The following is a 26,750-nucleotide window of genomic DNA, read 5'->3' as shown; positions in this document are numbered from 1 at the left end:
ACGCAATATATGAATATTTCAGATATCCATAAGCCATCCGCTGCTAACTCTCTGGCCTTGTGCTTTTTCTTGCTTGTCTAGTGCGATGAACGGGGTCCTCCTTGCACCAATTGCCAGAACAGAGAGATAAACTGCATCTTCTCTTCGGCCGCTGCTCGCAGAGTTAGGGCAACAACCACATCCGCAGACGGCTCCCCTATACAATCTCTATCACCCAACGTCCCCCTCCCAAACCACAATGGACGGCCCGAGCCGAGTCCTGGCCCGCCGCCGCCGCCGTCTGCAGCATCTGTCTCTCCTCTCCCTCCAGCTGTACGCATCCTTGAATTCGAACTAGTCCACAAATACACTACCGACTCGTATAAAAGCCTCTGCGGAGTCCCCGAAGATGGATACGCATGGCAGGTCCATATCCCCCGTCTAGCATTGTCTAGTGACTTCTTGATGGATGGCATACTAGGGTTGGCGGCTTTGCATATAGCGTCAAGCGTCAAACATCCGTCAGAGGCGGTTTCGTATTTTGATACCGCTCTCCGCTATCATACCCTCGCTTCATCTCCCTTCCGCGAGGCTCTGAATAATATCACACCGGTCAATTGTGAAGCTGTCTTTGCCTTTGCCGTCATCACCACCGTCTTCACTTTCTCCTCTACACAGATTGCGCCTGGCGGGAGGGAAAGCGGAACCGTCCTGGAAGACGTACTCGCCATATTCGAGCTGCTGCAGGGAATTAAGGGGATATTCTCTGCTAGCAGCTCCTGGCTGGAAGTCAGCTGGTTCTCGTCAGGCACGCGGATAGAAACCGAAGATGCCCCGGTGAACAACGAACCGGTTACGGAGATGGCATTTCGAAGGCTAGCAGCTTACGCTGATGAGACGCTCGGTTCTGGGAATGCCGAACAATACAACGTCATCAAACAACTTGTCTCGAAGTTGGAGTTGTGTTTCTCGATATTCCGCGAGAAATCAGATCAAAGCCTAGTGCTATCGTGGTTGAGTATGTTGGATAAGCACACCGTGTGTGAGGCCAGGCGCGGCAACCCCCTGGTCTTGCTCCTTTTTATGCATTGGGCTGTCCTTATGCATCTCATGGAACCTCGAGTCTGGTGGGCTAAGGGCTTAGGAGCTGGACTGGTAGCTGAGCTGTTAACGAGAATCCCATCAGATCCACGGCTGAACGAAATATCTCTGTGGCCTCAACAGCAGGTGAACATCCGCCCTGTGAAGATACTGCCATAAAGCGCTTTAAAAGGTTGCACCTGTATTGTAAGGGTTATTGGCGAGTGAAGAGATTATATTAGGGCAATCAGCAGCAACACTTCTCTCCTTCTCCCATTAGGGCACGACTAATTTCTTCTCAATGGCGTAATAAGTTATGACCTGTGAACTCGCCCCTGTAGAGTAGAGCTTAAAGTCTCAGCAGTTCCTGGTCCATAGTATGACAAAATATTCTGCAAGCTGCGTCCTTGCATCCTGTCACAATAATATGTGCATCCCTGAGCATAATTAACTAGCATGGGCCTCGCCCTAAATTAGACCTTCACCTCGCAACGGGAAATGAGATAAAGATGCACAGGATAAGAGTTGCAGCCAAGAACCGGGGGTGTGCCGGGCGAACGGGCTACATAAGAGTCACATTGGCAGCCCGGATGGTAAAGACGACACTGAATGTATCTACCAACCTATCAATCAACATAAACAACCGCAGACGGTGTGAACTAATTGGCTGGCAACTATAACCAGTGAGTTATAGCATCTTCCCACTTGATCGGCCCCTATCAAATGCGGTAAGCTTGCCAGCTACATATAAACATTCGAATGAGCATTGAGATACGCTACGCTGCGAGAGGATCCAACTCAAGATCGGGCCATTATTCTCATTCTTATCGTCGCCTCTGTCCACGGGAAGGCAATAGGGCAGCTCTGCCTCAAAGAACGACACGTTAAAGGTCTTGGACCAGTAACGGAAAAATATCCAGCTAAGCTCTCGGGCCTAAGAACGTCGGCAAAGAACCTAACTTTGAGCATAAGCCGCGTGAGATAAACCTCACACTAATGATGACCTAGTTTATCTGAGCGGCGTTTAAGCGGCCCAAATACAGGCAACTCGTCTCACTGGCCAATCAACCATTGGACGACGGCAAGCTTAAGATGGCTATATTCAACCTACTTGATTCTTAGCCTAGCTTTTGCCGAATCAGCTAGCTGTAGTGTAATAAGGCAATTTGATTATGGATGCAACCGGACGCTCAAGAGCTCTCTTTGTCAATAATATCAATATTCATGCGGTCAATCGGTTGTTAGTATGGGGTGTTGTTTTTATATCAACAACACCCATGCAAGATTATATAAGCCAAGCTCCGATCACGTGATATACTTAATAGTGAGGTCCGGCTTTATTTCTACATATCAAGAAACATCGCTTCAGATTCAAGATAACATCACAGCTACGTCCTGCCATAATATCAACTTTACCAACGACAAGTCACATATATATATTTCATAAATTTTGCTTCTAATTGATTTGTGGCTCAAAACTGACCAGGCTCCCAAGTTCTAGAAACGAAACGTCGAGGCATATGTACGCATGTGTAGTATCGGAGTACAAGAAAACTGAAAAATCGATCTATTGTCCTCCAAGAGCCATTCACAAAAATTCAGAAAATAAAATTTATACAGGCACATAATCAACTGAGAACTGACTCCCCTTTAGGCTTGAAGGGATAATCTAGGTTGGCCATGGGCGGCAGAGACCACCGGGGGTTCCGTCGTTGTTCTAAACATTTACCCATTAGTACAGTTCTTTCTTCTCGAGATCTCAACTGGAATACGTACCACGACACAGCGGCAATAGGTAGCACCACAATCTCGGTTGACGTTGCATGGACGGTCGACTGGGCACTGGATAGAATATTCAAGTTAGCCGGGGAAGACTCTCTTAACTAGCCCTTCTGAGGTGGGGACTGGAATTACCTCGTTGTCTCGGGTGCCTAGGGTTGCTGCAAATCCTGTGGCAGCGAACATCAGGCTGACGATCCAGTAGAGCTTCATGGTGATAAATATTGATGGGAAGGCTGTTCAAAAGAGGTGTCTGTTTGTAATCCGCTGGTTTGAGTGATTGAAGTGAGGGAAGACGGTATGAAGCTACATATTTATATGTTTATTCGTTGCCTTCCCCGGATTCTAGAACAGATCTCTGCCCGGAGACCAAGCCGCGATCTTTGGCGCGGTAGGAACAGGATCCACATCCATTGGCTTCAACTATTACTATTTTAAGGTATGGCACGCAACAAGGCCTGCGTTATCATAGCTCTAAGGGTGTTGGCATCGTGTTGACAGGTAAAACACACATTCGCGGAGGATCCAAATCCTGCGACAACGCCCACTTGTGATGTTTAAACAAGCCACCATGATCGACCGATGGCGGAGGATCACTTGCAAAGTAACCATGCATTGTAACTTGATTCACCTCAGCCGAATCCTCTACCCATCACTACACAATGTCTCAAACAAGGCGACGTGGTCGACCGCTTAGCCTCAAGGATCAACGTCACAGATCGAGTTAATCGGACTTTATCGCCCTGGGGAGGTTCTTACTTCACCACAGGGTAGATGTCAACGAAGGCAATCTTTCTCCCTCCACCACCAATGAATGTATGGAGTATACTCCGTACTAGGCTGTCCATCATGAAGACACCCATGATGAATTTCATAGTTATACCGGCAATCATCGAGTGCTTTCATGCAAATATCAACTTCCTCCAGCGTTTCTCTCCAAAATTCATAGCCAGTCACGTGATCCACGGAATAAAATAACTACGAGTAAATGCAAACAGGCCAAACAAACCAGAATGCGTACCTTGCCCGATTGGGATGTGCCTTCGACCATCTTGAACAATTTCACGATATTCGATATTTTTCTATCTTCGTCTCCCTCTTCTGACCGGGCTCTATCTCTGCCGCTACTCGCAAGCACAATGCCCAAGGCAGGCCGCTGCACATGATCCCGAAGTCCCCAGCGAATTTCACGCAAGATAGCCTCGCCGCGACCCATCCACTGCCCGCCATAGAACGCATCGAATAATATCAGACAGCAATTATGGACAACTTTCCTCCTCTAGACCCTTCGAACCAGGCTGCGGGCGGGAGACCTGGTGATTCCATGCGCCATGCTCAAGCCGGGAGGTATCACCAGCCGAGCCCGCCTAACCAGCAACAACCACAGCAGCAGCAACCGCAGCAACCTCAAATCCCACCAGCATCTGCCATACCTCTCCTTGAACCACAGGGGCCTCCTCAGTTACCCCCTCAGCTGTTCACGACCGCAGCACAGCTACTAGATTTAACAGACAGTGAGATTCCCACCACTCTGCGTCCGTAGTGGGGGAGCATGTACTGCGCATCGCGGTATATGCGGAAAGGCAATTATAGGCTACCTGCCATGTAGAGAGAGCTATGGGCTAATTGGAACTCGATATTCCCGGCGTACAGAGAAGTTGGTTTTGGTTCTTCGCGACGGCCGCAAGTTAATTGGAGTATTGCGAAGTTGGGACCAGTTTGGTATGTTATGGCATCTACCTGACCTCGCTTTCTCCGGGGAGGCGGATGGTTGAACTACATGTGCTGATGATTTTACGATAGCCAATATCGTGCTCCAGGATACGGTTGAGCGAGTATACGCCGAAAAGCTATACGCCGACATCCCGCGTGGCGTGTACCTGATCAGAGGAGAGAACGTATTACTTCTTGGGGAGATTGTACGTCCACACACCGCCGACTCACCCTACCGCTGACTGACCGCCACTTGTTACAGGACCTGGATAAAGATGATGACGTTCCAGAGCCTTACCGCCTGGCACCTGCATCCGAAGTCATGGAGCTGAAGAAGAAAGCAGAGGACCAGCGGAAGCGCAAAGATAAGAAGCGAAATACACACATGCAAGCTCTTGGATTTGAGCCTGAGCATAGTGGGGAGATCTTGTTCTGATTCGACCCCTTGCGGCGTGGAAGTCCCGAATATTGCCATTTATACAATGCAATATAGTGATTCTTAACCAAGGAGACGCTGGGATTGTGATTTTAAAACACATCAGAGCTATAGTCGATGCCCTAGCTTGCTTCTCAGTTGCACCGGCACTTACCTTCTGCCTGAGATCGCCTTTGTACTGGCTGTTCTTTAGCCCTTGCAGGGTGTTTTATGGTCCAGCTAATCCTTGATGGATGCCAGGCCATGCAGAATATTGTGAAATGCATGTCCTGTGCAGGAAATGTGTCTGTTTATATTTCAACGACAGGCCATGATACTCTTTCTATCACTCTACAAACCTCTAAAAAAACATCTATCAGTCCATCCAAGTAGAATGAAAACTTCCTGTGTTGCTCGTTAGTTATCCTGTTTGGCCCACATTGGCTGCTATCGATAATAGAAAAAAACCCACCCTAAAAAAAACTACGGCCAAACATCTTGAACCATAAAAAATAAAATAAAAAAACCTCCCAGCCAGAGAGAGAGAGAGAGAGAGCTCTTGCAGCTTCACAACAGCGAACTGCACTGCCGATAGAAGCTGACGCAGTTACTTCCTGTCCCTGCTGGGATAGTTCTGTATCTTCATCATGGCGTCGCTACATGAGAAGCTGGACAAGATCAAGTCGCCCAAGCTGCAGAATCAACACCATGTATGTATCTCTCCTCCCACTGCCGGCCTCCTTTATAGCAGCCGTTTTATTGTCCAGACTGCTGATATCAATTACAGACTGGCGTTGTTCTCTCTGCCGTTGAAGACACTTTACGCGACCAGAATGCCGAATTCACAGCAACCGCATACTTTGCTGCTCTCCTCGCCCTCCTCCCGCAGTCCATCAACACAACTCAAGGCATCGTGAACAAAGAACTTGCAACCTCGGTCGTATATCTGCTCGATGTCGTCTCTGCATACGTGCCGGCGCCTCTGCTGCGATCCAAGTTTGCGCAGATACTGGGCAGCTTGGTGCCGGCCCTGACGCTCGCCGAGGTCGAAGCCCCGCTGCTCAAGTCGTCAGTTGGATGTCTACAGAATCTTCTTATAGCCCAGGATTCGGCGGCATGGGCGTTGCCAGCGTCAGAAGTAGGGCCTCGCAGGGCGATCGCGGGGATGCTTGCGCTGGCCGTGGATCACAGACCAAAAGTTCGACGGAGGGTACAGGATGCGTTGATACAGATTCTCAAGCAGCCCCCTCCGAGCCCGTCGTTGGACCATCCTGCGGCAGATTTATGCGCAGAGACGGCTTTAAGGACGCTGAATGACAGTGTTACGGCTACGTTGAAGACGCAGGGGAAGAAAGGGAAACACCAGGAGCAGCAGACACAGCACGAACCTGCAGTATCGCATGCGCTGCAGCTTGTCAAGGCCATCGCAGCGGCATCGGGAGGCTGGCCGAGCAAGAAGATCGAACCGCTATGCGAGCTGCTTATGAACGTCGCCAGGTCATCAAACGAGTATCTCACAATGGGCACGTTTGAAGTATTCGAGGTGATATTCACAGGGATGGCAGACGAGTTCTCCTCCTCCAAACTGCCTCGCCTTTTGGATGCCATTTCAGAGTTAAAGCCTGCCCACAACGATTCGCAGCTACTCCCACCGTGGATCGCAGTGCTATCTCGAGGGTACGATGTCTCTGCACAGGTGTCGGCGCAAGAAACGTTCGAGAAACTACCGGAGCTCTTCGACCTGTTCGCCAGCTTCCTCACATCCCCATCGCGAAATATCCGCACCTCAGCTTCTGAAGGCATGATTTCACTTCTCGTCGCATGTGTACCGGAGTCGGTCCTGCTAGAAGCGTCTGTGTATGATGAGAAAATCATCGAAAAGCTCGCCAAGTCAGCCACCAGCCTACTCGCGGTCAAATACCAGGTTGCGCGAGCGGATTTGTTCAACGTCCTTGAGGCCATGTTTAATGCGCTCCAATGGAGGAGCTCACCCGTACTTAACGAGGTAGTGAGGATAATTGGTGATTTGCGCACCAACGAGAACTTCCAAAATAAAAAGGAGGCCGAGAAGGTCCTGGGTGCTGCCATCAATGTGATGGGCCCCAAGGCTGTTCTGGATATCCTCCCACTGAACATCGTGAACCAGAAGGCCGGCGAACCAGGCCGTGTCTGGCTTCTTCCTCTACTAAGAGACTACGTGGCAAACACCAGCCTGGCGTATTTCCGCTCCGAATTTGTCCCATTGAGTGAATCTCTATATCAGAGAGTGATGGACTATGGAGAGGCAGAAAAAACGGTCGAGGTCAAGATCTTTGAGACTCTTGTGCAGCAAACTTGGGCATGTTTGCCCGGATTCTGCGAACTGCCGCTGGACATGAGAGACGCCTTTGATCAGCCATTTGCCGAGCTGCTGTCGAATGTGTTGTATAAGCAGGCTGAGCTGAGAGTGGACGTGTGCAGGGCACTGCAGAATCTGGTTGAGTCGAATCAAGCGATTACCTCTGTTGAGTCTGAGACCGAAGATCTCGTTATGCAGCGACGAGTTACCAAGGAAGAGGCGAGGAAGAACATAGAGCATCTTGCTGGATTTGCTGGGAATATGCTTGCTGTGTTGTTCAATGTGTACAGCCAGACTCTGCCGCAGTTCAGGGGTCACATCTTGCAATGCATCAACGCATTCCTCAGCATTACAGGCGAACAGGTATGCTATTATCTATCTTGCCTCATAATGTTCATAAGCTGACAATGATAGGAACTCATCGACACGTTTACTCGCGTGACATCGATGCTAGAAACCGCACTTGAGGAAGAAGCCAATGCCACCAAATCCGTCATGGCTCGTAGGGATAAAATGCCTCCAACCTCTCACACACTCATGGATCTCATCGTGACAATGTCAATCTACCTCCCTCGCACCAGCTTTGGAACTCTCTTCTCGCTCGCCTCTGTGGTCCTCAACAAATCCTCATCTGACCCCCAGCTCATCAAGAAGGCGTACAAACTCATCCCTCGTCTTGCAGGCACAGAGTCAGGCCGCGCAGCTCTCTCCGAGCGTAGTGCAGAACTCCAAACACTCATCCTCTCAACTGCAGACAAGACACCTGCACCAGCTCATCGGGACCGCCTCCTAGCTATACACGAGGTCATCACCCATCTACCCACGGAAGACCTGCATTTCATCCCTGGCGTCCTCTCTGAAATTGTTCTAGGCTGCAAAGAGAGCAATGAGAAGGCGAGAACGGCTGCATTCGCACTCCTCGTCCATACTTCCCAGCGAATGGTGGATTCCGAGCGCAACCCACCTGGCACAAAGATCCGCAACTCACTCGTTGCACATATGCCAGATGACGCACCAGATGCCCCTGCCACAGTCGAGGAATTGTTCACGATGGTCTCCGCTGGTCTGGCCGGCAGCTCACCACACATGGTTGCTGCCAGTGTAACGGCCATGTCACGTCTGCTCTTCGAGTACCACACCCAACTGCCAACATCCATGCAGTCTGACTTGCTACAAACAATCGAGCTGTTCTTGACCAGTAATAATCGCGAAATAGTCCGCTCTGTTCTCGGCTTCGTCAAGGTCGCCGTCGTCGCGCTGCCAGACGACCTTCTCAAGCCACGACTTCCTTCAGCCGTCCCTAAGCTGATGATGTGGAGCAAAGAACACAAGGGACGACTAAGAAGTAAAGTCAAGGGAATCCTAGACAGGCTAATACGCAAGTTTGGAGCTGCGTTCGTTGAAGGTCTCGTAGAAGAAGCAGACCGTAAACTCGTTGTTTCTATCCGCAAGGAGAGAGAGCGCCAAAAGCGCAAGAAGGAAGTCAAACCAGACGAAGACGACGAGGAGACACAGCAGCCACGCAACCAATCCCAGGGACAGACCAAATCGTTCACCAACGAATTCGACAAGGCCGTCTACGGTTCTGACTCGGACTTCCTATCTGGAGACGACTCGGATGCAAGTGAGATCGAAATCGACAGTGCCGGCAACACTACCAAGCGATCTACGCAAAAGGGTAAACGACGTACTGCAGCTGGCGATAGTGGAGAGCAATATATCCGCGAACTCTCGCCGGAGTCCAACCCTCTTGATCTACTTGCTCCCGACGCTCTAGCGAATATATCCAGCACCAAGCCGTCGGTGCGCTTCCTGGCGTCTAAACATAGACAGAAACGCCGTCCCCGCGTTGACGAGGACGGTAAATTGATATTTGGCGATGAGGACGGTGACGGTAACGATGCCATGGATACCGCCGAGGGCGGTGCATCTGGGGTAAACGCATATGTGACGGCTGTCAGTGGACCGGATGCATTGAGGAAGGGCCAAAAGGGACGATGGAAGGCTAGTCAGGGGAAGAAGGGTGATGATGCTGGCGATGAGATGGAGCTTGACTCTGGTGACGAGAAGGGGAAACAGCCGCGCGGACAGACGGTTCAAGGTAGAGGACGGGGAGGGTTTGTAGCTAAGACCGGTCGACGGGGACTCGGGATGGGTAAGGAGAGAGGAAGCCCCGGCGGTGGAAGTGGAAGGATTGAGAAGCGCAGAAGAGATTCCAGAGGCGGCGGCGGCGGTGGTAGGGGAAGAGGAAGAGTTGGGAAGTAAGCAGATTGATATCCATGTCCATATTCGGAGGTCGAGAGAATGCAACGAATCGAACAACAGGCAATATGTATGTATGAATTAGCATGACTAGATAAAAGCGATGAAGCGATGAAACTATCTATCTTTTACTCTATATATTACTACTATAAGACGCGTGATATGGAAAAGGTATGGTATTAAGCTCATATTCATCATTAGTTAGTACATATGCACACAACGCACATAAATCTCATCTATACAGTCAACCGGCCAGCCACTCTATTTAACCAGCGAGACATCTATCTCACCCTGCCTCGCCTCCCATATCTCTTCTCTTCCTTTTTCTCTTCGCACTCGCTAGCCAGAGGCACCACCAATTCCTCACTGCCAGAACAGCGGCCCGGCCATCGTCCGTCTTCTCCTTCCCGTCCGGATTGCCCATTATCATCACGAAGATCCAGAAACAGGCACATATCCAGGCCGCCAGCAAGGTTGGAGGTAGTAAGAGGGGGGAGAGCAGGTGTACGGCCACGAGCATCGGGGCAGAATAGTTCGAGTACTGGCCGGGCGTAGCAGCTTGTGCGCGCAAGGTGTAAGTTGGGAGAGATGGGGAGACTGGCGTAGATACTGTATAGGACCGTCTGGGCGACGTCATGGTGGATGTGGGCATGCTTGAATGCGCACTATTGTACCGTCTATTTCGCTTGGTAGGAGAGCAGCAACTGTTCTTTGTGCTGACTATCCGACGATTCATCTTCAGCAGCGGAACTAGAAGACGACATATTTGTTCTGTGAGGGAGACGGGGCGTTTGAAGAATTGTGATGGCGGACAGAGACGTATTGGTGTGGCGAGGATGAGGAATATTACTGATAAGAAGGCGTAGAGGGCCGCGAAGATGGTAAAGAGTGGTAGGTATAAAGATATTCGGAGCTAGACACAACGAGTTTAGTTAAACTTGTATACGATGACCATGCATTTGGGTATAAAAAAAAAAGGAACGGGCGTCATACTAGTATGAAGAAAGCGTTTTCATGCGATGAGCAGCCCGTCTCGTCAGTGTGGTCGTCGTCTTCGTTTCCCTCCTCGATGTCTGCACCGGGGTTACTGCCTCCGTCGACACGATGCCGGTCGTGACTGTAGACGTGGCTGTGGCACTGGCTATGCCTTTGGCTGTGATGGCTGTGACGGCCGTAAGACGACGAGACATCGTGCCGACGCAGACTGCTGCTCTCCCTCGACGCCCGGCTACTGCTCTCGCTCTTCATCTTCATCTTCATCTTCATCCGTCGCCAGTCCTCCGCATCTCGGTCTGTGTCGGCGTCCGCGTCCGCGTCGATGGAGCCAGACTCTGCAGCCGGCGAGAGGATGTACGCAGCCTGCGGTAGACGGATGGGACTGTCGTGCTCGACATCATCGTCGTCACGGCGCCGTTGCTCGTCGTCTGGTTTGGGGGTGTAGGGGATGTCATTGGTCGGAGTGTGTAAGTGAGAGAGCCGCAGAGCAGCGGCAGCGATGCGGCGATGTTCGTCGTTGGCGTAGGATGGCGTATACGTCATGCTCTGTCCTTCCATCGTGCCCGTCCGTGGTGAGTTCTCCGTGCCTGGAGATGGAGACTGTGAGGCGTCCGTCGTCCGTCAAGGCTGCGCGACAGACATCGACAGGTCGATCACTCCAGCAACCTCGCTCATCCGTAGCAGGAGCAGCGGGCGTGTATTCTCGGATGTGCAGTGCAGGTGAGTGAGCCAGTGGGCGGAGGGCATTATATATCCATTCCTTCATTCCCTTCGTCGCTCAGCTTAGGTGGTCGCCCGGATTCTGCTTCCGCCAGTTCTCCGACACGACCAAGAAAAGACCAAGAGCCCAAGCCCACGGTGAGATGAGAGCAGAGAGCCAGCGCGGCCCTGGGCTGGAAGGCGTCTCTGGGCGAGCGCTGGGTAGGACGCTGGGCAGGACGCTGGGCGCGGGCAGTGGACGGGCGAATGGGAGGCCTCGCAGCGCCCGGGGGAGTGGCGGGAGCTGGCGGAGTCTAGGCATGCTAGGCGTCTCTGGGCATCGCTGGGCGTGCTTGCTTTACCTGGCTTTACCTAGGCCTTACCTAGAGATAGGCCTACCTAGGCGTAGGCTTACCTAGAGGCTTACCTGGAGATGGGCTAGGCTGATGTAGGTGTTTAACTAAAGAAACGTTAGAGGCTTAACTGGCTTAACTGGGTTGAGTATGCTTCAACTGGTTAAGTAAAGCTTTAACTGGCTTTAGCTAAAGCTTTAACTGAACTGCTTACCTGCTAACTGAACTGCTTAACTGAACTGCTTAACTGAACTGCTTAACTGAGGCCTGGGCAGCCAAGCGCGCCCAGGCGCCGAGCCCCTTGGCATGAACAGGGTCGCCCGGAAGTGGAAGCCGTGGCGCCCATCTTGCTCTCTTGTCGTTCTTGACTGTTGCACTGGGACGGACGATGCAGCGACGACGAGCTGCTCAGGGCGGGCGACGGCCTGGACGTGTGCGAGGGGCGGCGACGGTGCTGACGGATGCAAACGAGGGAGAAAGACGAGGGGAGATGAGGAGGAGAGAAAGAATACAAGAGCAAGATCGTCGCTTCAAAAGGGCGCCAAGAGGGCAAGTTATGAGGTAAGCGAGGTTAGGTAAGCTATCGCCAAGATATATGAGATGCCACGTGATGTGGATACGACGTTGCTTATATAAGGGATTATATAAGTGGGTGACTAAGTACTTACTAAGAGATTGTTTTTAGGGCTAGAAGTGATGATCTCATAACATACATACAAGAAGGGATAGGAAGGGATAGGAAGAGAGAGAGGGATAGAGGGATAGAGAAGACGGGAAGGATAGACAAGATAAGACAGACGGCCTCGCGCTCCTGCTCCAGCTCCAGCGCCCAGTCCAACACGAGAGAACAAACACGAACGCAGGAAACGGGGAAGCAGACAAACACAACAGAAAATAAACAAACGGCTTGGAATCGAACAGGTAGAATAACATGAGAATGACATGGGTAGAAGTAGAATAAGGTGTAAGGATAGGTCGACGGGTAGACAGAAAGGTCAGAGAAGTCGGTTATTAAACAGTATTTTTCATCATCATCATCGCCCTCCTTTGTCACAGTGGGTGGTAGGTAGGTAGGAGATAACTAGCTCTCCCCCTTGGCCTGTCCAGCTTCTCGCTCTCGCTCTCTCTCTCGCTCTCTATCCCGCTGAGACTCCCGCTGGCTCTCCCTGTCTCGCTCTCTCTCGCGTCCAGCTACACTATTACTACCATTAACACTTCCAGGGCTGCCGCCCTTACCCATCGTAGAAGCCTTCTTCTCGTCATCGCCTTCGTCATCGTAGTCTTCGTCCACGTCCATTTTGCGGGCTGGTGGCTCAAGGGGACCCTGGGCCTGGACGGCCGGTACAGAGACGGGTGGGAGAGCAGCGTGGTCCTTGCGGTCTCTTTCGCGGTCTCGCTGTTCACGCTCGCGCTCTCGTTCACGCTCACGTTCCCGCTCTCTCTCCCGCTCTCTATCACGGTCTCGGTCGCGCTCACGGTCACGATCCCGTTGTTCACGCTCTCGTTCACGCTCTCGGTCTCTATCCCGTTCGCGCTCCCTGTCACGCTCACGCTCACGTTCCCGGTCCCTGTCTCGGTCCCGGTCTCTCTCGCGCTCGTCTTTTGGGAGTCCGGCAGATAGGGATGGAAGGGATTGCTGTCCGGATTGACCGGGTGGTGCTTGCCCGGGGGTCTGTGGCTCGCTCTTTGGGCCCATGTGCTGTATTGGTGGGAGAGTGGGTGGGTGGTGCGCTGCCTCGGATGGATGGTATGATTCATGACCACGTCTGGCGTGATCGCGCTCCTCACGGCGGGCTTCAGAGGAACTGCGTCTTCGTAGATCGCGGGGTGAAGACATGCGGCCTGGAGCGACGTTGACGCCTCCCATGCTTGGTACTGGACCTGGACCTTGAGCTGGTCCTGGTCCGGGGGATGCACGGCGGGACGGTCCCTGCGGTGGTCCCTGCGGCGGTGGCAGTGGAGGACCGGGCTGATCCTCCATTCTTGCGTCATGTCTACCGTCAAGACGGCTGCGTGACTCTTCATTGGCAATCTTCTTGGCTGGGCCAGCACCGGGGCCGGGCTCGGGCTCCCATTCTCTCACCCTCTTCATGCTGGATGCCGGTCTCTCGTCACGTTCGCGAGCAGCTGCTTCGGCCGCTGCGATGGCTGCGGCAGGTGGAGGAGCGCCGGACGCAATTCCGCCGTTCTGCTGTTGCTGCACGCTTGGACCGGGACCTTGGCCGGGACCAGGCCCGGGCCCAGGACCATGATGGTATTGTTGGTGTGGTGGGAAGGATGGGCCGGGGCCACCTGCGCTGTTGTTGGCGTTGGCACCGGCACCGTTACCAGCGGCGGTACCGTTAGCTGAGGCGGGACGTTCTTCGCGGATGGGGCGGATTTCAGTCGGTGGTGTGAACGGTCGGCCGTACTGTGAAGGTGGCGCGCCATTTGGTCCTTGGTTAGGGCCGGGACCGGGGCCGGGTCCTAGACCTTGTCGCGAGGGAGGGAAGGGAGGGCCAGGCACTGGACCGGGACCGTTTGGAGGGCCGCCGGGTCCCTCGTGCTGTGGAGGAGCTAGCTGTGGGAGAATCTGGGTTCCAGTATAAGTATGCGTGTTCGACAAGGGGAATTTGGGAGAAGAGGGGGATGGACCCTTGCGGGAGGATATGGATGGGGGAGGACGGTAATGCGGTTCGTGGAACTGCTCCTGGCGTGGACTGGCCTGAACCTGAACCTGAAGCTGGGATAATGGTGGTATTGGAGGAGGAGGCCCTCTTACGTTTTCTCGTTGCTCAAACTGGCTGCCGGGTCCATGAGCATTAGCATTCTGCGGCTCGCCGCTGGGTCGGCCCCAGTCTGTGATACGGCCTGGCGGAGCGGGAGCTTGCGGCGGCAGCCCACCGGGTCCAGGAGCAGGAGCACCCCATTGAGGACCTGGCGGAGCGCCAACGCCAGCCTGCTGATATGCTTGCGGATGCACGTCCTGCGGCGCGGGAGCGTTGCCTGAATTGGCGCCACCAGCCTGTCCGCTTTGGAGAAGCTGCAGTCTCGCTTTGATGTGGGTGTTGGATGGGTCGAGGTCGGCGGCACGGCCGTACGCATCTAATGCATCGCTCGTTTGGTTGTTGCATGACTCGTACTACACGACCGAATTAACACTGCGACAAAGCCCAAGGGGAGACGGAGAGCGATGAAAACGTAAAGAATAAAAATAAAACAACTTACCAACGTGCCCAAGTCGTACCACACCTCTGAGATGTACGGGTTCAGACGGATGGCGCGCGAATACGCATCCAACGCATCGCGATACTGGTTAATTTGGTAATACAGCACTCCAATGGAGCACCAGAAGGTCGGGTTGCGGCCGTCTCTGTATACCGCCTGCTGGTACGCTTCGTATGCCTTTGGGTATTTAGCCTGAGACATATAGCAGCGTCCCAGCAGATACCAGCTCTGCGCATCACTGTTGTCTACATTACATTAGATATAGACTAGAGTAGAAGTGTCTGAGAGAGGGGACGTACCTGCGGAAACAGACTTTTCGAGGTACTCGATAGCCTGTTCCTGGCTGCTGTAGTTGTTGTTCTGCTGATGGTACAGCCAGCCGAGCTGCTGCAGGACCTTTGCGTGGTTTGGCTCGCGCTCCAGCACCCGTCTATACGCCGACTTGGCTGCTTCGAACTGCAAGGTGTGTCAGTACTCAGTTCATGGGACAAACGTAAACAGCTGACTTACATCTTTCTGCTGCTCGTGTACGTGGCCGATCTGGAACCAGATGTCTTCCTCCGTCAGCGGCCGTGGCGGATCGTTGACAATATATTTAAAGCACTACGGGTGTGTTAGTGACGGTCAACCGGCAGTCGATACAGGAGAAACTTACATCCAAACTCTGACCAAACTTCTGCTGCTGCTTGTATATTATACCCAGCCGGAAGTAGATCTCGTTGGCCTTTTCAAAGTCTGGCTGCATGCGCATGACCTGGGAGAAGGCTTCCTCGGCGTGATCAAGCGATCCATACCGATCATAAAGTATACCAATGCCGTACCACAGCTTTGGCTCTTTGGGGTCACGCAGGTGGTAGAGAGCCTGCTGGTAGGCGGTGTATGCTTCCTGCAGGTTGTCGAGCATGAGATAGCAGTGTCCTAACCCGTTAGCTTCTTATCTCTTTACTTTATGCACTTTATACTATACATAAGAATTACATACCGAGGGAGCCCCAGGACTCGCCGGACTGGGGATCGAGCTTGAGGATGGCCTGGAGGTACTCGATGGCCTTCTGGAACTGTTCACGGCTGCGCAGGATGCAGGAGATGGCGCTCATGGCGGGGATGGACCACTGGTTGTGTCGAATGGCCTGCTCAAACGCATACATGGCGCCATCGCAGTCGTTCATCAGCTCGGACAGCGTTCCTACCATCTGTCAGTATATCTGAATAGAATAGAAGTAGCAGAGCATAGACGTACCTATCTGGAGCCAGACGCCCTCGTTGAGCTGCGCGATCTTCTGGGGGATGGTGGGCGGGATGCCCTTCTGCGGCTGTCCGGGACCCTGCTGAGGCGGACCCGGCGGACCAGGCTGTGACTGCGGTCCCTGAGGCGGTCCCTGGGGCGGCTGCTGCTGGGCCTGCTGTTGCGCCTGCTGCTGAGCCTGAGCCTGCTGCTGTGCCTGTGCCTGTGCCTGCTGTTGCGCCTGCTGCTGCTGCTGCTGCTGCATGGGCAGGTGGCCGTTGACCTGCGGATGGCTGGCCATGGCCGGATGGTGAGGATGCGGGTGCATCGGGGGCGATGGCTGTGGATGAGACGCCATCGCGTGTCTCCTGGCTGCCTCTCGGCGTGCTGTCACGATGCTGATGCTGTCGTCGTCGTGTAAGGAGTCACCTCAAAAAAAAAAAAAAAAAAAAAAAAAGAGAAGACCCCAAAAAAAGAAGAAACTTTTGATCTCTCTCTCGCCGACGCGACGAGAAGAGAGGAGTTAGAGGAGACGCAAGGCAATTGGGGAGTGAGCAAACGAGCGGTGCTGGTCCTGGTGCTGGACGTTGACACTGCCACGACACACGATGCTACGCGATCTATACTGTAGGTGGGTAGTCGTGGTGGTGTAGTAGCAGTGATGATGATGGTGATGGTGATGGCGATGGTGTAGGAGGAGTAGAGGTGGTGGTGGTGGTGAGGTGCGCGAGGCAGAGGAGAGAAGCGAGGAGAGAGAAGGGAGAAAGGAAGCAGGAGGCTGGAAGGAAGAAGGGGAAGAGTGGGAGACGGGCTTGAACGAGGATTTGGCGCTAGTGGGAAGGGTTGCCGGCAGCGCTTAGTCAGTCATCACATCCACTCTCTCTCCCTCTCTCTCTACCTTACCTCTCCCTCTCTCCCTCTCTCCCTCTACCTCTCTCCCTCTCTCCCTCTACCTCTCTCCCTCTCTCCCTCTACCTCTCTCCCTCTCTCCCTCTACCTCTCTCCCTCTCTCTACCTCTCTCCCTCTCTCTACCTCTCTCCCTCTCTCTACCTCTCTCCCTCTCTCTACCTCTCTCCCTCTCTCTACCTCTCTCCCTCTCTCTACCTTACCTCTACCTTCCTCCCTATATATATCCTGTCTTATGTCTACCTCCATGTCCACGTCTATCTATCTATATATATATTCATGTCCATCTACATCTACATATACATATCTCCCGTATCGTGAGAACCATGAAACAGGCTCTGCTCGCCCTTTCCTTCTTCGGCCGCGCCTTCGTCATGCCGCGCCCCACCCACCCAGACCCACTATTATATACTTATACTTTTTTTGCTTCTTTTTAACCTTTCTTCTTTTATGCTTTTCTATGGGGCCACTCCGACTCCACCTTCCTGCACGCTTGAACCGCGCTAGCACCGCCAAGAAGGACCCGCCCGAAGACCCGCTCCAAGGGGGATCCACCCGTCCTTTTTTTCCTTTTCCCTCTTCCTTTTTTTGCACCTTTTTCCCTTTTTTTCCCTTTTTCCCTTCTCTACCTTATGCTCTCGTGCCCCACATCCTGGCTTAGGTAATACATAACGTGCATTCACCCGCCAAGCCGCCAAGCCTTATGTCACCATCCCTGTGCAAATTATCCTGCTTACCTACTCACTTTCTTACCTAATCCTGTAGTTAAGAGCGTAAAGGAAGAGCAACGGCGCGATCGCATCGGGCGCTCCCTGGTCGCCTTGGGGCTTGCCTGGGGCTTGCCTGGTCTCTCCGCCAGCTCGTCTGCCAGCTCTCCACCAGCTCCACCACCAGCTCCCGTGCCCCGATGTGAACACGTTTCGCACACGGCGTCACCACCCACCTCAGTTAAACACCCACCTCACAGTTAAAGGCGACGGCTCCACGGATGGGCAGGATGGGCAGATGGGCAGATGGACAGGCAGATGGCGGATGGCAGACTACTCCATAGATGGACACGCTACAGGCGGATGCCTCTGCCGGTGGGTAGCCAGGAGATTGCGGCGATCTTGCCTCGGGAGCAAACATCTTGTTTCTGCCCACCTTCGAGAAGACACATCCTCTGCATGCGACATGGCACCGACATACAGAACACTAGACTAATAACGGAGTAATATGGCCGACATGGCTTTCCCCAGCCGATCGTGTCGGTCGGCCTGCTCTCCCCATCCGATGGTAACAAGCCACCGCCCTCCACCATCGCACTCCCGTATAAGACTATAGACGAAACCGCCCACGCAGCAGGCAGCAGTTACGGTACGGACAGCAGCAGTTACGGAGGATGCAGACAGGTATATATACGGGTCGGGTATACGAGCTACGCAGCCAGCCTGTCGACGTGCAACTGGCCAGCCATCCCCATCTGACAGCCGACACCGACCGTTCAGTCGACTAGCCCACGCCTTAGCTCGATCCCCGTCCCCATCTCTGCCCCCGCCCATCTGCCCCCTGAAAAAAAAGAAAAACAGGAAGAAAAAAGATAGTAAAGGCAAGGAAAAAGAAAAGGGCGAAAAGTGGGCAGAAATATGGGACGGAGATGGGATGGCAAAAAGCAAACATGCTGCAAATGTCAGTGCAAAAATATCAAAATATAACGAAAATAAAATGCAAAAAGGAAGGGAGAGGGAGCAATTTACTTTTTGTGTCACGGATGGACACTAACGTCGACCACCTTGAACTAACCGATATTAGCGGAAGGGATGGGAGGTCAAGAAGTCAGCTAGCTAGGAGGTCGCCACGGCGTCGCTGCTGGCCGGTACGGAGTACTTATATAAGGGAGTACGGAGGTACAAGGAATGGCCCTGCTGTCACTCCCCTGCAGCACACTCCCACGACACACACCTACAGAGAGTTACTTGCAGCACCGCCTGAGAGGTGTCATGGATGGCCCGGCAGACATGTACATTACTCCATACATAACGTACGGATGAGGCACTGGCGGTTGTCTACATAGCAGCGACGATATATGCCAGGACAGGGGAGGGAGGTCGCACGCTCCCTTGCAGTCAGTCGCTACACACACCACCATACATACATACACACACACACACCACACTGGCAAGAGGGAGGGCTACACGCACACCAGCACAGCACGGCAGACGCATGCATGAAGCAGCGAATTACCCGCCCGCCCATCAATCAGATCACCCCCATCAGATCTCCCCCCCCATCAGATCCCATCCGTGCTTCTGTTCGTGCTTGCTTGTGCCTGTGCTTGTACCCATGCCGTGTCATGCTTTGTCCTCGTCGTTGGGTTGGGACTGGACTGGACTTGATCGGGGCTGGGGCTGGGGATGGGGATGGGAACGGGAATGGGAACGGGTTCGGGGTTGGGCTGGGAGAACGATGTCCGGCTCGCTGTTCCTCCGTACCTCACCTCATGCATGTCATGTACCGATGTAGGTAGAGTTGGATGGTGTAGTGTTAGTGCTGGGGTGGAACGGAGTATTACTGTGCGCCAGCTTCTCGAGACCGAGACCGTCCATGGGCGACTGGGTTTGGGCTGGGAAGTTGGGAAGTTTGGAAGTTTGGAAGTTTACTTTTGCTCCGTTTACTGGGCTTAGGTAAGGGCTTAGTAAGACAGGCCAGCTGCGGAGTTAGGGTTAGTCACGTGTGCTTATGTAAGAGGCTTGTTTGCTGGTGTAAGACGCGACCTCGACACGAACCATCGAGATAACAATGTCTGGACAAGTATAACATAGCACTCGGTCTAGAAAAAGCACTCAGTCTGGAAGACTAACTGAGTCTGTCTCGTCCTGCCACGGCTCCGCAAGTTCGAGCCCGTTACTCACGACGATCAGCCCATCCTCTGTAGCGATCACGAACTCACGTTTCGATGGGATGTATTCAATCATGAACCCACTAAACCCCTTTTTCCACTCTGTCAGTAGAAAAAAGTGTTTCTTAACACCGCCGCTTGGGTACTCGGCGGAGTTTTCGAGGTCAAGATCAAGACTGCATACGCAATCTGAGTCATCAATGAACAGCATCAGGCTCCCAGTGATGCTGATAAGCTGTGTAGCTTGGAGTTTGTATTTCCCAAAGCCATCGAATGCTTCATGTCGAAAGTATGGGTTGGCACATCGTAAGGAAATAGTTGAATTACGCAACAACAGCTCAGTGTAAACATATATCTTTGGGATGGAAGAGCGGCCCGTCTGGGTTGGGACCTGGACACGCGAGAGTTCCAACCCGTCCGTCCAGGAGTACTCCAACGAGGGACGAGGATGGGTTTCAATGACGGCAAATGATTCTTCGTGCGAAGGATAGTTGACAACAGAACGGGTAAGTGCCGTATATTCGACCAAGCGTTCGACCATCTCCCCTTCTATTGTCCATAACTCTGCCCATCTGTAACTTCTAACAAGGAGTCTAGTACCGGCAGAGTTTGCCAGCAGCCATCTGGGCCTTTCCCTCGTCTTGATCCGGGCGAGTGTTGACTCTATTTTGCAGACCCCTTCGGCTAGAGCAATACAATACACCATGATGTGGCCATCATAGTGACCGACTACCAGAAGGTCTCTTTCCTCAATGAATGTCATACATTCCACGGGAGAAGGTATGTTGTGTGCATTAACCATGACCATTTCGATGCCTGACCTTGTATCAAAGTAGGCAATAGAGGCATCCGCCGTCCTATAGAAGACAAAGTCGCCGCTGGAATGGCAACATATTGCTGTTGATTTGCCGAGTGTAGGTTCCAACCCCTGATCTTGCAAAGATGTTGTTTGACCCTGGTCGTTGTGGCTACCCTCATCCAACTCATTGTAAGCCAGGACGGAAGGCTCGTAGACCTCGAACAGGTCTTTAAAAAGACAGGCAAAACGTGAGCCGTCAGGGCTGAAAACAATACGACGAATAAAAGCCTGGTAGTTGTTAACCCGATAGAGGAGTGTAAGACCGTTGTCTCTGGTAGCCCCAAACCCATATATGCATATCTCATGGGGATTGCCTACAACTAGCTTGGAGCCGTCGGGCGAGCACTCAAGAGCATGCCCGTCAATATCTGCAAGGGAGTAATAGGGCTCAGCTGACTCTAATGCGTGCAGCGAGAGGATTCCCTTTGTATCCAACATAGCCATAGCATTCACATTTACACGTGTGCTAAATGCAATGGCACCGGGTGAACTTCTCTTCGGATGCCTGTAGCAGCCAATGAACCTCTTTGTATTCAAGCTGAATAGACATACACCAACTGGGTGGTAGTTCACTGCAAACACGGTCCCATCTCGTGAAAAGGTGACCACCTTAAGATAAGCGTACATTGAGGCGGACTTGTAGTCAATGCCACGAGGAATGGCGTTGGTCCATTGCCACCTTTCGATCTCAGTTCCAGTATGTGTTTCCCAGATGACCACTTCGCTGTTCACCGTTGCCGTCATCACGGCAGATCCGTTGTTCTTTGAGCGGAATCCGTTAAGCTGGTGATCAGTATTGATAGTTCTTATTAGAGTTCCCTCATTAAGGTCCCAAAATTTTAGACATTTTTCATCGATGGATGCCAAATATTGGCTCTTGTCACCAAATAATGCTATGCCATGCACATCGAACTTGCCATGGCGCAAGGTTGACTTCGGTTGCATCGAGTCTGAATAGTATATACAAACAGTTCCATCAAATATTGCCGCTGCTGAGTATAAAGGTCCTAACGCGACAGCGTATGCGTTCTGTAGGCAGGGGATCCTAGTTATGCGGCTGTCCCAAGTCTTACTTCTTATACCTCGTATATGTGTACTTGTTTGAGAATGACTGTAGGTCTCTGAAATAATGGTCTCTATCGGACACAATGCCGGAACTAAGGTACGAATTGCCGATGGCGACGTCCTGAGATACGAACCAAATTTTGCGCTGACCCTAATAATATCAGTTGTCCAGCGTTCCAGGGCCAATTTTTGAGAAGAAAGTGGCGGTTGGTATTCGATACGGCGTCTCAAGTACTCCTTTAAATCCCCCGCAACTCGTGGTAGAAGGTGTAGTCTCCCCTTTCTGGCAAGGCGCTCTATCCATAGTAAAAGGTTGCTCTCAAGAAACTGAAACAAAAGATCCCACGTCGTACCGTCCGCTGCAGAAGACTCTTGGAGATGTTGTGAAAAATAATAGCAGGCATACTCTGCAAGCTTTGATTGCGAAATCGGCCTTGAAGGGATGCCTGTTACTTCAGGCTGTGGGGTATTAAGGGAACCATCACACAGTATTTTCAGACACGAGTGGGCAATCCTACCGTGAAAATCTAGCCTGTTGATAGCTATACATAGATATTCGGTTTGTTGTACCAGATATTCTCTTGCGGTCAAATGGATGGCATCAATCTCATTTCGTCGATTGACACATACCAACTGACCACAGATAGCAGGAGCAGATGTGCCCAAGTTGGGAACAGTATGATTAATATCCAACTTAATTGCTTCCTGCATCTCATCGATCGTCAACGGCCGCAAGGCCAGAAGCATCCACATAATGATAGACCTTGCGAGAGCTGCTTTTCCCGTGTCTTTTACAGTACTTTCAAGCATCTGAGCATAAAGTTTGTTCATCTCTGACGGCAGCTGGTCCAGGGCTTCCTCCGCCCCTTCTTTAGAGTATACCGTGCCCAGTTTCTTGATGACCAAAGAAAGCCATAAAAAGGATCCGCATGCTTTTTGTAGCAATCTGCTCTTCAATGCCTCACGGCTGTCAATGTCAACAGCTAGCATATATTCCATTTTAGAATCAATAAGGATGGCCATGTCGTCAATGGTATCTTCTTCCGTGATTTCATGTTGCTTCATGAGATGGCGAAGCTGGCGGAAGCCTTGTTCTATTTCGAGGGTGGGTCTGCTTGTGATAAACACCCTTATATGCGACGGCAGTTGCGCCAAAAGCGTGAAAAGGGTGGACGGGTTCTCACATTCGTCAAGAGCATCGAGCACCCAAAAAGTGAGATCAGGGGTTTTCCGGTTAAATATCACTTCAGCGAAAATCTTCCGCCATGTTGCTGTATCATCCAAGTATTCTGAAAATGGCGTCTCTTGATGTTTGACAAGCAACTCGCTTAAAATCGTACCATCATACAAGGTCATTTGATAAACCAGCGATCGAAGACATGCGACGACCGTAGATTTTGCTGTATTTCCTTGCCTAAAGAAAAAGTAGCTCACTCTTTGTTTGCTATCCTCGAGGTCGTTGATGACAAAACTGCTGAGAACGGATTTTCCAACACCTGGCTTGCCAGTGAGAAGGAGGATTGGACAGTTGGCACAATTTTCCCCTTGCCAGTTCTTATATGCCTCCTTCGATGGTAACCATTCACAAGCGCCTGGGGCCCGGAAGGTTTCCAGGGTATATAGTTCATCGGCCGGTGGGCTCGATACGGCCGTCAGTTCAGCTATCTGGCGACGTTCATCTTTTGAGATTTTGCGTGCTATAAAAGGAGTAAGTAAAATATGCGTTTAACGGAAGAATACCGCCTTCTTACTCTCAGACGTGATCTCGTCGATGGTAGCGGTGAACGAGTTGCGTAGTTTTCTATAATTAGGATCGTCCTTTTTCTCGAATTTACACACATCACGATGGTTAGCGTGCAACGACAAGGACCTTTCATTCGTATAGCCAAGAGATGCGGAGTATATAGGCACGACCATTGCCGGCTTAAGGCCAATGGTAGTTTTGAGGGTCTCGCAAAATGTCCATAGGTGGAGATCTCCCGCGAGATGTCCGAAGCTATGATTGATAGACGCGATTGTCTCAGACGCAGGAGTAAGAGCGTTTACGAAACTCTTCGTGCTAAATGACAGCCCCAGTATCCGTTTCAGCAACTTTGCTAGATCAGAACCCCGATGGGGAGTAGCAAGGAAGTAAAGAGTATGAATGCGGCCTGCTAAATCCTTCAGTTTGGGATCTTCTCGGGCAAGTATATAAGCCTATACACACATTAATCTCTATCGTTATAACGATGATGTGGGAACACACCTTTTTAACAACAATTCCACCCATGCTATGCGCGATGAACACAATTTTCGTCTACTAGAAGGTCAATTTGTATTCACCTAGAAGCATGACGGGAATATTAGGCGACATACCTTGCTTCTGCGGATATTAGGATTTCCTTCAATCTCCCTCAGCAGAGAGAGCCCAAAATCGTGAATGTTCAACACATTCTCTCCTATACTCGCCCAGTCCGCCTCGTATCCGAAGCTGTGTATGCGAACCTGGCGGAATTCTGGGTCGTCTTTAAGCCATTCTTTGGGCCAGTAATGCTTCGGATCCGGGGAGAAGGACCAGGTTTTCCGTGATCCTCCCCCAAGCCCATGCACAAATACGAAGTCGACAAGCGGTTCAGGGACATCTCGTAGAAGATTGAGCCTCAAGGGACCTTTAATAGCTTCTGGCTTTTCGTTTTCGCCATGAGGGAAGCCGAGTCGCTGTAGGAAGCCTTTCTGACTCCCGGGCTGTCATCTTATGAGATTCTGTATCATATTTCAGTTTGCAGGGTTCAACAAGACTTACTTCCTCCATAGCAGTAGGATTTAATATGATACCATTCACGTAGAAGGCATTATAAGTCTCCATGGATGAACAGGAAGTCCATAACTACCCCTCATGACTTGTAAGCGCCGCATCCTTGCCATCAGCCCAAGATGCAGCCTTGTTGGCAAATTCATGCAGCTGTCGTATTCTACCTAGGTAGTCTGTGAAACGGCGCCTACGTTGACTTTGATGTCTTCAACGAGACGGCGGGATCGTATATGAGTACAGATGTTTCTACTATAGGTCCGAAGGCCTCTATACTATACCAAGGAGCAGGATCAAGGCGACTCTTGTATAGGCGACACAATACCTCGAGCCTATATTGATCTCTTAGCCTGCCTTTACACTATGTACTGAAACCACCGAGCAATGAACCTTTCTTCGATATGCTCATGATAAGGCTAATAGGGACATATAGCCATCTCTAATCACCTACACGTATCTTCTTCTTCTCTCTTCCTCTCTTCTCTTCCTCTCTTCTCTTCTTCTTCTTCTCTTCTATACTCCTTGATGTGAGGGTTGGTCATGTGACATGACTAATCGCTTATCTAATCTCGCCAACTCGGCAAAGCCCACACAAAAGAAAACGAGATCAAGCGAACTTTCAACCTTTGAATTTTCGACCTGACACCACCACCCAGGATACTAACCGTCAACAACAGGGTCAAGATGTGAGTTATGCTGTCCGGCGAGTGAAGATGATGGCAATTGAAGCTAACGGATGTGCGCTGCAGGAGTCACAGGAAATACGAAGCCCCGAGGCACGGTACGTCTACAACAGATACATAATTGAAGATGAGATGAAGACGGAGGATACAGGGAATATATGGAGGGACGCTGACAGTCGATGAATAGGCTCTCTTGCCTACCTGCCGCGAAAGCGCGCTGCCAGACACCGTGGAAAGGTCAAGAGGTGTGTGCCCAAGGACGAGCGAGGAGTCGGGAGATGATATACTGATGCGATTTGATACAGCTTCCCCAAGGATGATCCCAAGAAGCCCGTCCACCTCACTGCCACCATGGGCTACAAGGCTGGCATGACGACCATCGTCCGTGATCTTGAGCGTCCTGGAGCCAAGATGCACCGCAAGGAGGTTGTCGAAGCTGTCACCATCGTCGAGACCCCCCCAGTAAGACTACCTTTTCCTCTTTACCTCTCTGTCATTTAGAGACCAGGCACTAACAACGCGTAGATGATCGCCGTCGGCATCGTTGGCTACATCGAAACCCCCCGCGGCCTCCGCTCTCTCACCACCGTCTGGGCCGACCATCTCTCAGACGAAGTCAAGCGCCGCTTCTACAAGAACTGGTACAAGAGCAAGAAGAAGGCCTTCACCCGCTACGCCAAGACCCACGCCGATGCCGCTGCCTCTACTCGCGAGCTCGAGCGTATCAAGAACTACTGCACCGTCGTCCGCCTCCTCGCCCACACCCAGATCCGCAAGACCCCACTCAAGCAAAAGAAGGCCCATCTCATGGAGGTGCAGGTCAACGGAGGCAGCATTGCCGAGAAGGTCGAGTTCGCCCACGGCCTGTTTGAGAAGCCTATCGACGTCGACTCTATCTTTGAGATGAACGAGGTTATTGATGTCATTGCCGTCACCAAGGGTCACGGTTTCAGCGGTGTCACCTCCAGATGGGGTACCAAGAAGTTGCCTCGCAAGACACACAAGGGTCTGAGGAAGGTTGCCTGTATTGGTGCCTGGCATCCATCTCACGTACAGTGGACCGTTGCCCGTGCCGGTCAGGACGGATACCACCACCGTACCTCTGCCAACCACAAGATCTACCGTATCGGCAAGGCTGGCGACGAGGGTAACGCCTCGACTGACTTTGACGTCAGCAAGAAACAGATCACCCCGTAAGTCATCCTATCTAACCTTAATAGTCATCCTCAACGATCTATACGACGTACTAACGACGAGTAGAATGGGCGGCTTCGTCCGATACGGCGAGGTGAAGAACGACTTCGTGATGCTCAAGGGCTCCATCCCCGGCGTGCGCAAGCGTGTCGTCACCCTCCGCAAGACCCTCTGGCCGCAGGTGTCGCGCAAGGCCACCGAGAAGGTCGACCTCAAATGGATCGACACCTCGTCCAAGTTCGGCCACGGCGCATACCAGACCCCTGCCGAGAAGAGGGCGTTCCTGGGCACACTCAAGAAGGATCTCGCTTCGTCTTCGTAATCACGCTC

The 26,750-nt window shown here is 52.0% G+C and overlaps 7 protein-coding genes across 7 annotated transcripts; 4 read left to right on the top strand and 3 right to left on the bottom strand.

The window, feature by feature from the left end:
* Positions 1-238: 238 nt before the first annotated feature.
* GIQ15_02038 (uncharacterized protein) lies at positions 239-1,239 on the top strand (the record flags this gene model as incomplete). The annotated part of the gene is made up of 2 exons (XM_033549455.1): positions 239-312; positions 369-1,239. The coding sequence occupies 2 exons, from the start codon at positions 239-241 to the stop codon at positions 1,237-1,239; spliced, it is 945 nt and encodes a 314-aa protein (XP_033406616.1).
* Positions 1,240-4,099: 2,860 nt separating this feature from the next.
* GIQ15_02037 (putative Small nuclear ribonucleoprotein Lsm8) lies at positions 4,100-4,987 on the top strand (the record flags this gene model as incomplete). Its single annotated transcript, XM_033549454.1, has 4 exons — positions 4,100-4,373; positions 4,492-4,560; positions 4,642-4,757; positions 4,814-4,987. The coding sequence occupies 4 exons, from the start codon at positions 4,100-4,102 to the stop codon at positions 4,985-4,987; spliced, it is 633 nt and encodes a 210-aa protein (XP_033406615.1).
* A 626-nt stretch (positions 4,988-5,613) lies between these two features.
* Positions 5,614-9,569, top strand: GIQ15_02036 (90S preribosome component RRP12; the record flags this gene model as incomplete). Its single annotated transcript, XM_033549453.1, has 3 exons — positions 5,614-5,676; positions 5,754-7,667; positions 7,719-9,569. The coding sequence occupies 3 exons, from the start codon at positions 5,614-5,616 to the stop codon at positions 9,567-9,569; spliced, it is 3,828 nt and encodes a 1,275-aa protein (XP_033406614.1).
* A 283-nt stretch (positions 9,570-9,852) lies between these two features.
* GIQ15_02035 (uncharacterized protein) lies at positions 9,853-11,120 on the bottom strand (the record flags this gene model as incomplete). The annotated part of the gene is made up of 2 exons (XM_033549452.1): positions 9,853-10,479; positions 10,560-11,120. The coding sequence occupies 2 exons, from the start codon at positions 11,118-11,120 to the stop codon at positions 9,853-9,855; spliced, it is 1,188 nt and encodes a 395-aa protein (XP_033406613.1).
* A 1,575-nt stretch (positions 11,121-12,695) lies between these two features.
* On the bottom strand, positions 12,696-16,014 carry GIQ15_02034 (uncharacterized protein; the record flags this gene model as incomplete). The annotated part of the gene is made up of 6 exons (XM_033549451.1): positions 12,696-14,735; positions 14,822-15,066; positions 15,121-15,277; positions 15,332-15,424; positions 15,477-15,739; positions 15,804-16,014. 6 exons carry the CDS (start codon positions 16,012-16,014, stop codon positions 12,696-12,698), a joined length of 3,009 nt encoding a protein of 1,002 aa, XP_033406612.1.
* Positions 16,015-19,775: 3,761 nt separating this feature from the next.
* On the bottom strand, positions 19,776-24,600 carry GIQ15_02033 (uncharacterized protein; the record flags this gene model as incomplete). The annotated part of the gene is made up of 7 exons (XM_033549450.1): positions 19,776-21,185; positions 21,243-21,473; positions 22,386-23,452; positions 23,507-23,951; positions 24,001-24,051; positions 24,111-24,479; positions 24,538-24,600. 7 exons carry the CDS (start codon positions 24,598-24,600, stop codon positions 19,776-19,778), a joined length of 3,636 nt encoding a protein of 1,211 aa, XP_033406611.1.
* A 656-nt stretch (positions 24,601-25,256) lies between these two features.
* Positions 25,257-26,742, top strand: GIQ15_02032 (60S ribosomal protein L3; the record flags this gene model as incomplete). The annotated part of the gene is made up of 4 exons (XM_033549449.1): positions 25,257-25,324; positions 25,532-25,688; positions 25,752-26,419; positions 26,487-26,742. 4 exons carry the CDS (start codon positions 25,257-25,259, stop codon positions 26,740-26,742), a joined length of 1,149 nt encoding a protein of 382 aa, XP_033406610.1.
* Between the last annotated feature and the right edge of the window lie 8 nt (positions 26,743-26,750).

This window comes from Arthroderma uncinatum, assembly GCF_011692745.1.
Source record: "Arthroderma uncinatum strain CBS 119779 chromosome Unknown scaffold2, whole genome shotgun sequence".
Taxonomy (NCBI): domain Eukaryota; kingdom Fungi; phylum Ascomycota; class Eurotiomycetes; order Onygenales; family Arthrodermataceae; genus Arthroderma; species Arthroderma uncinatum.
Note: the sequence above shows the minus strand (reverse complement) of the source record. Positions and strands in the feature narration are given on the sequence as shown.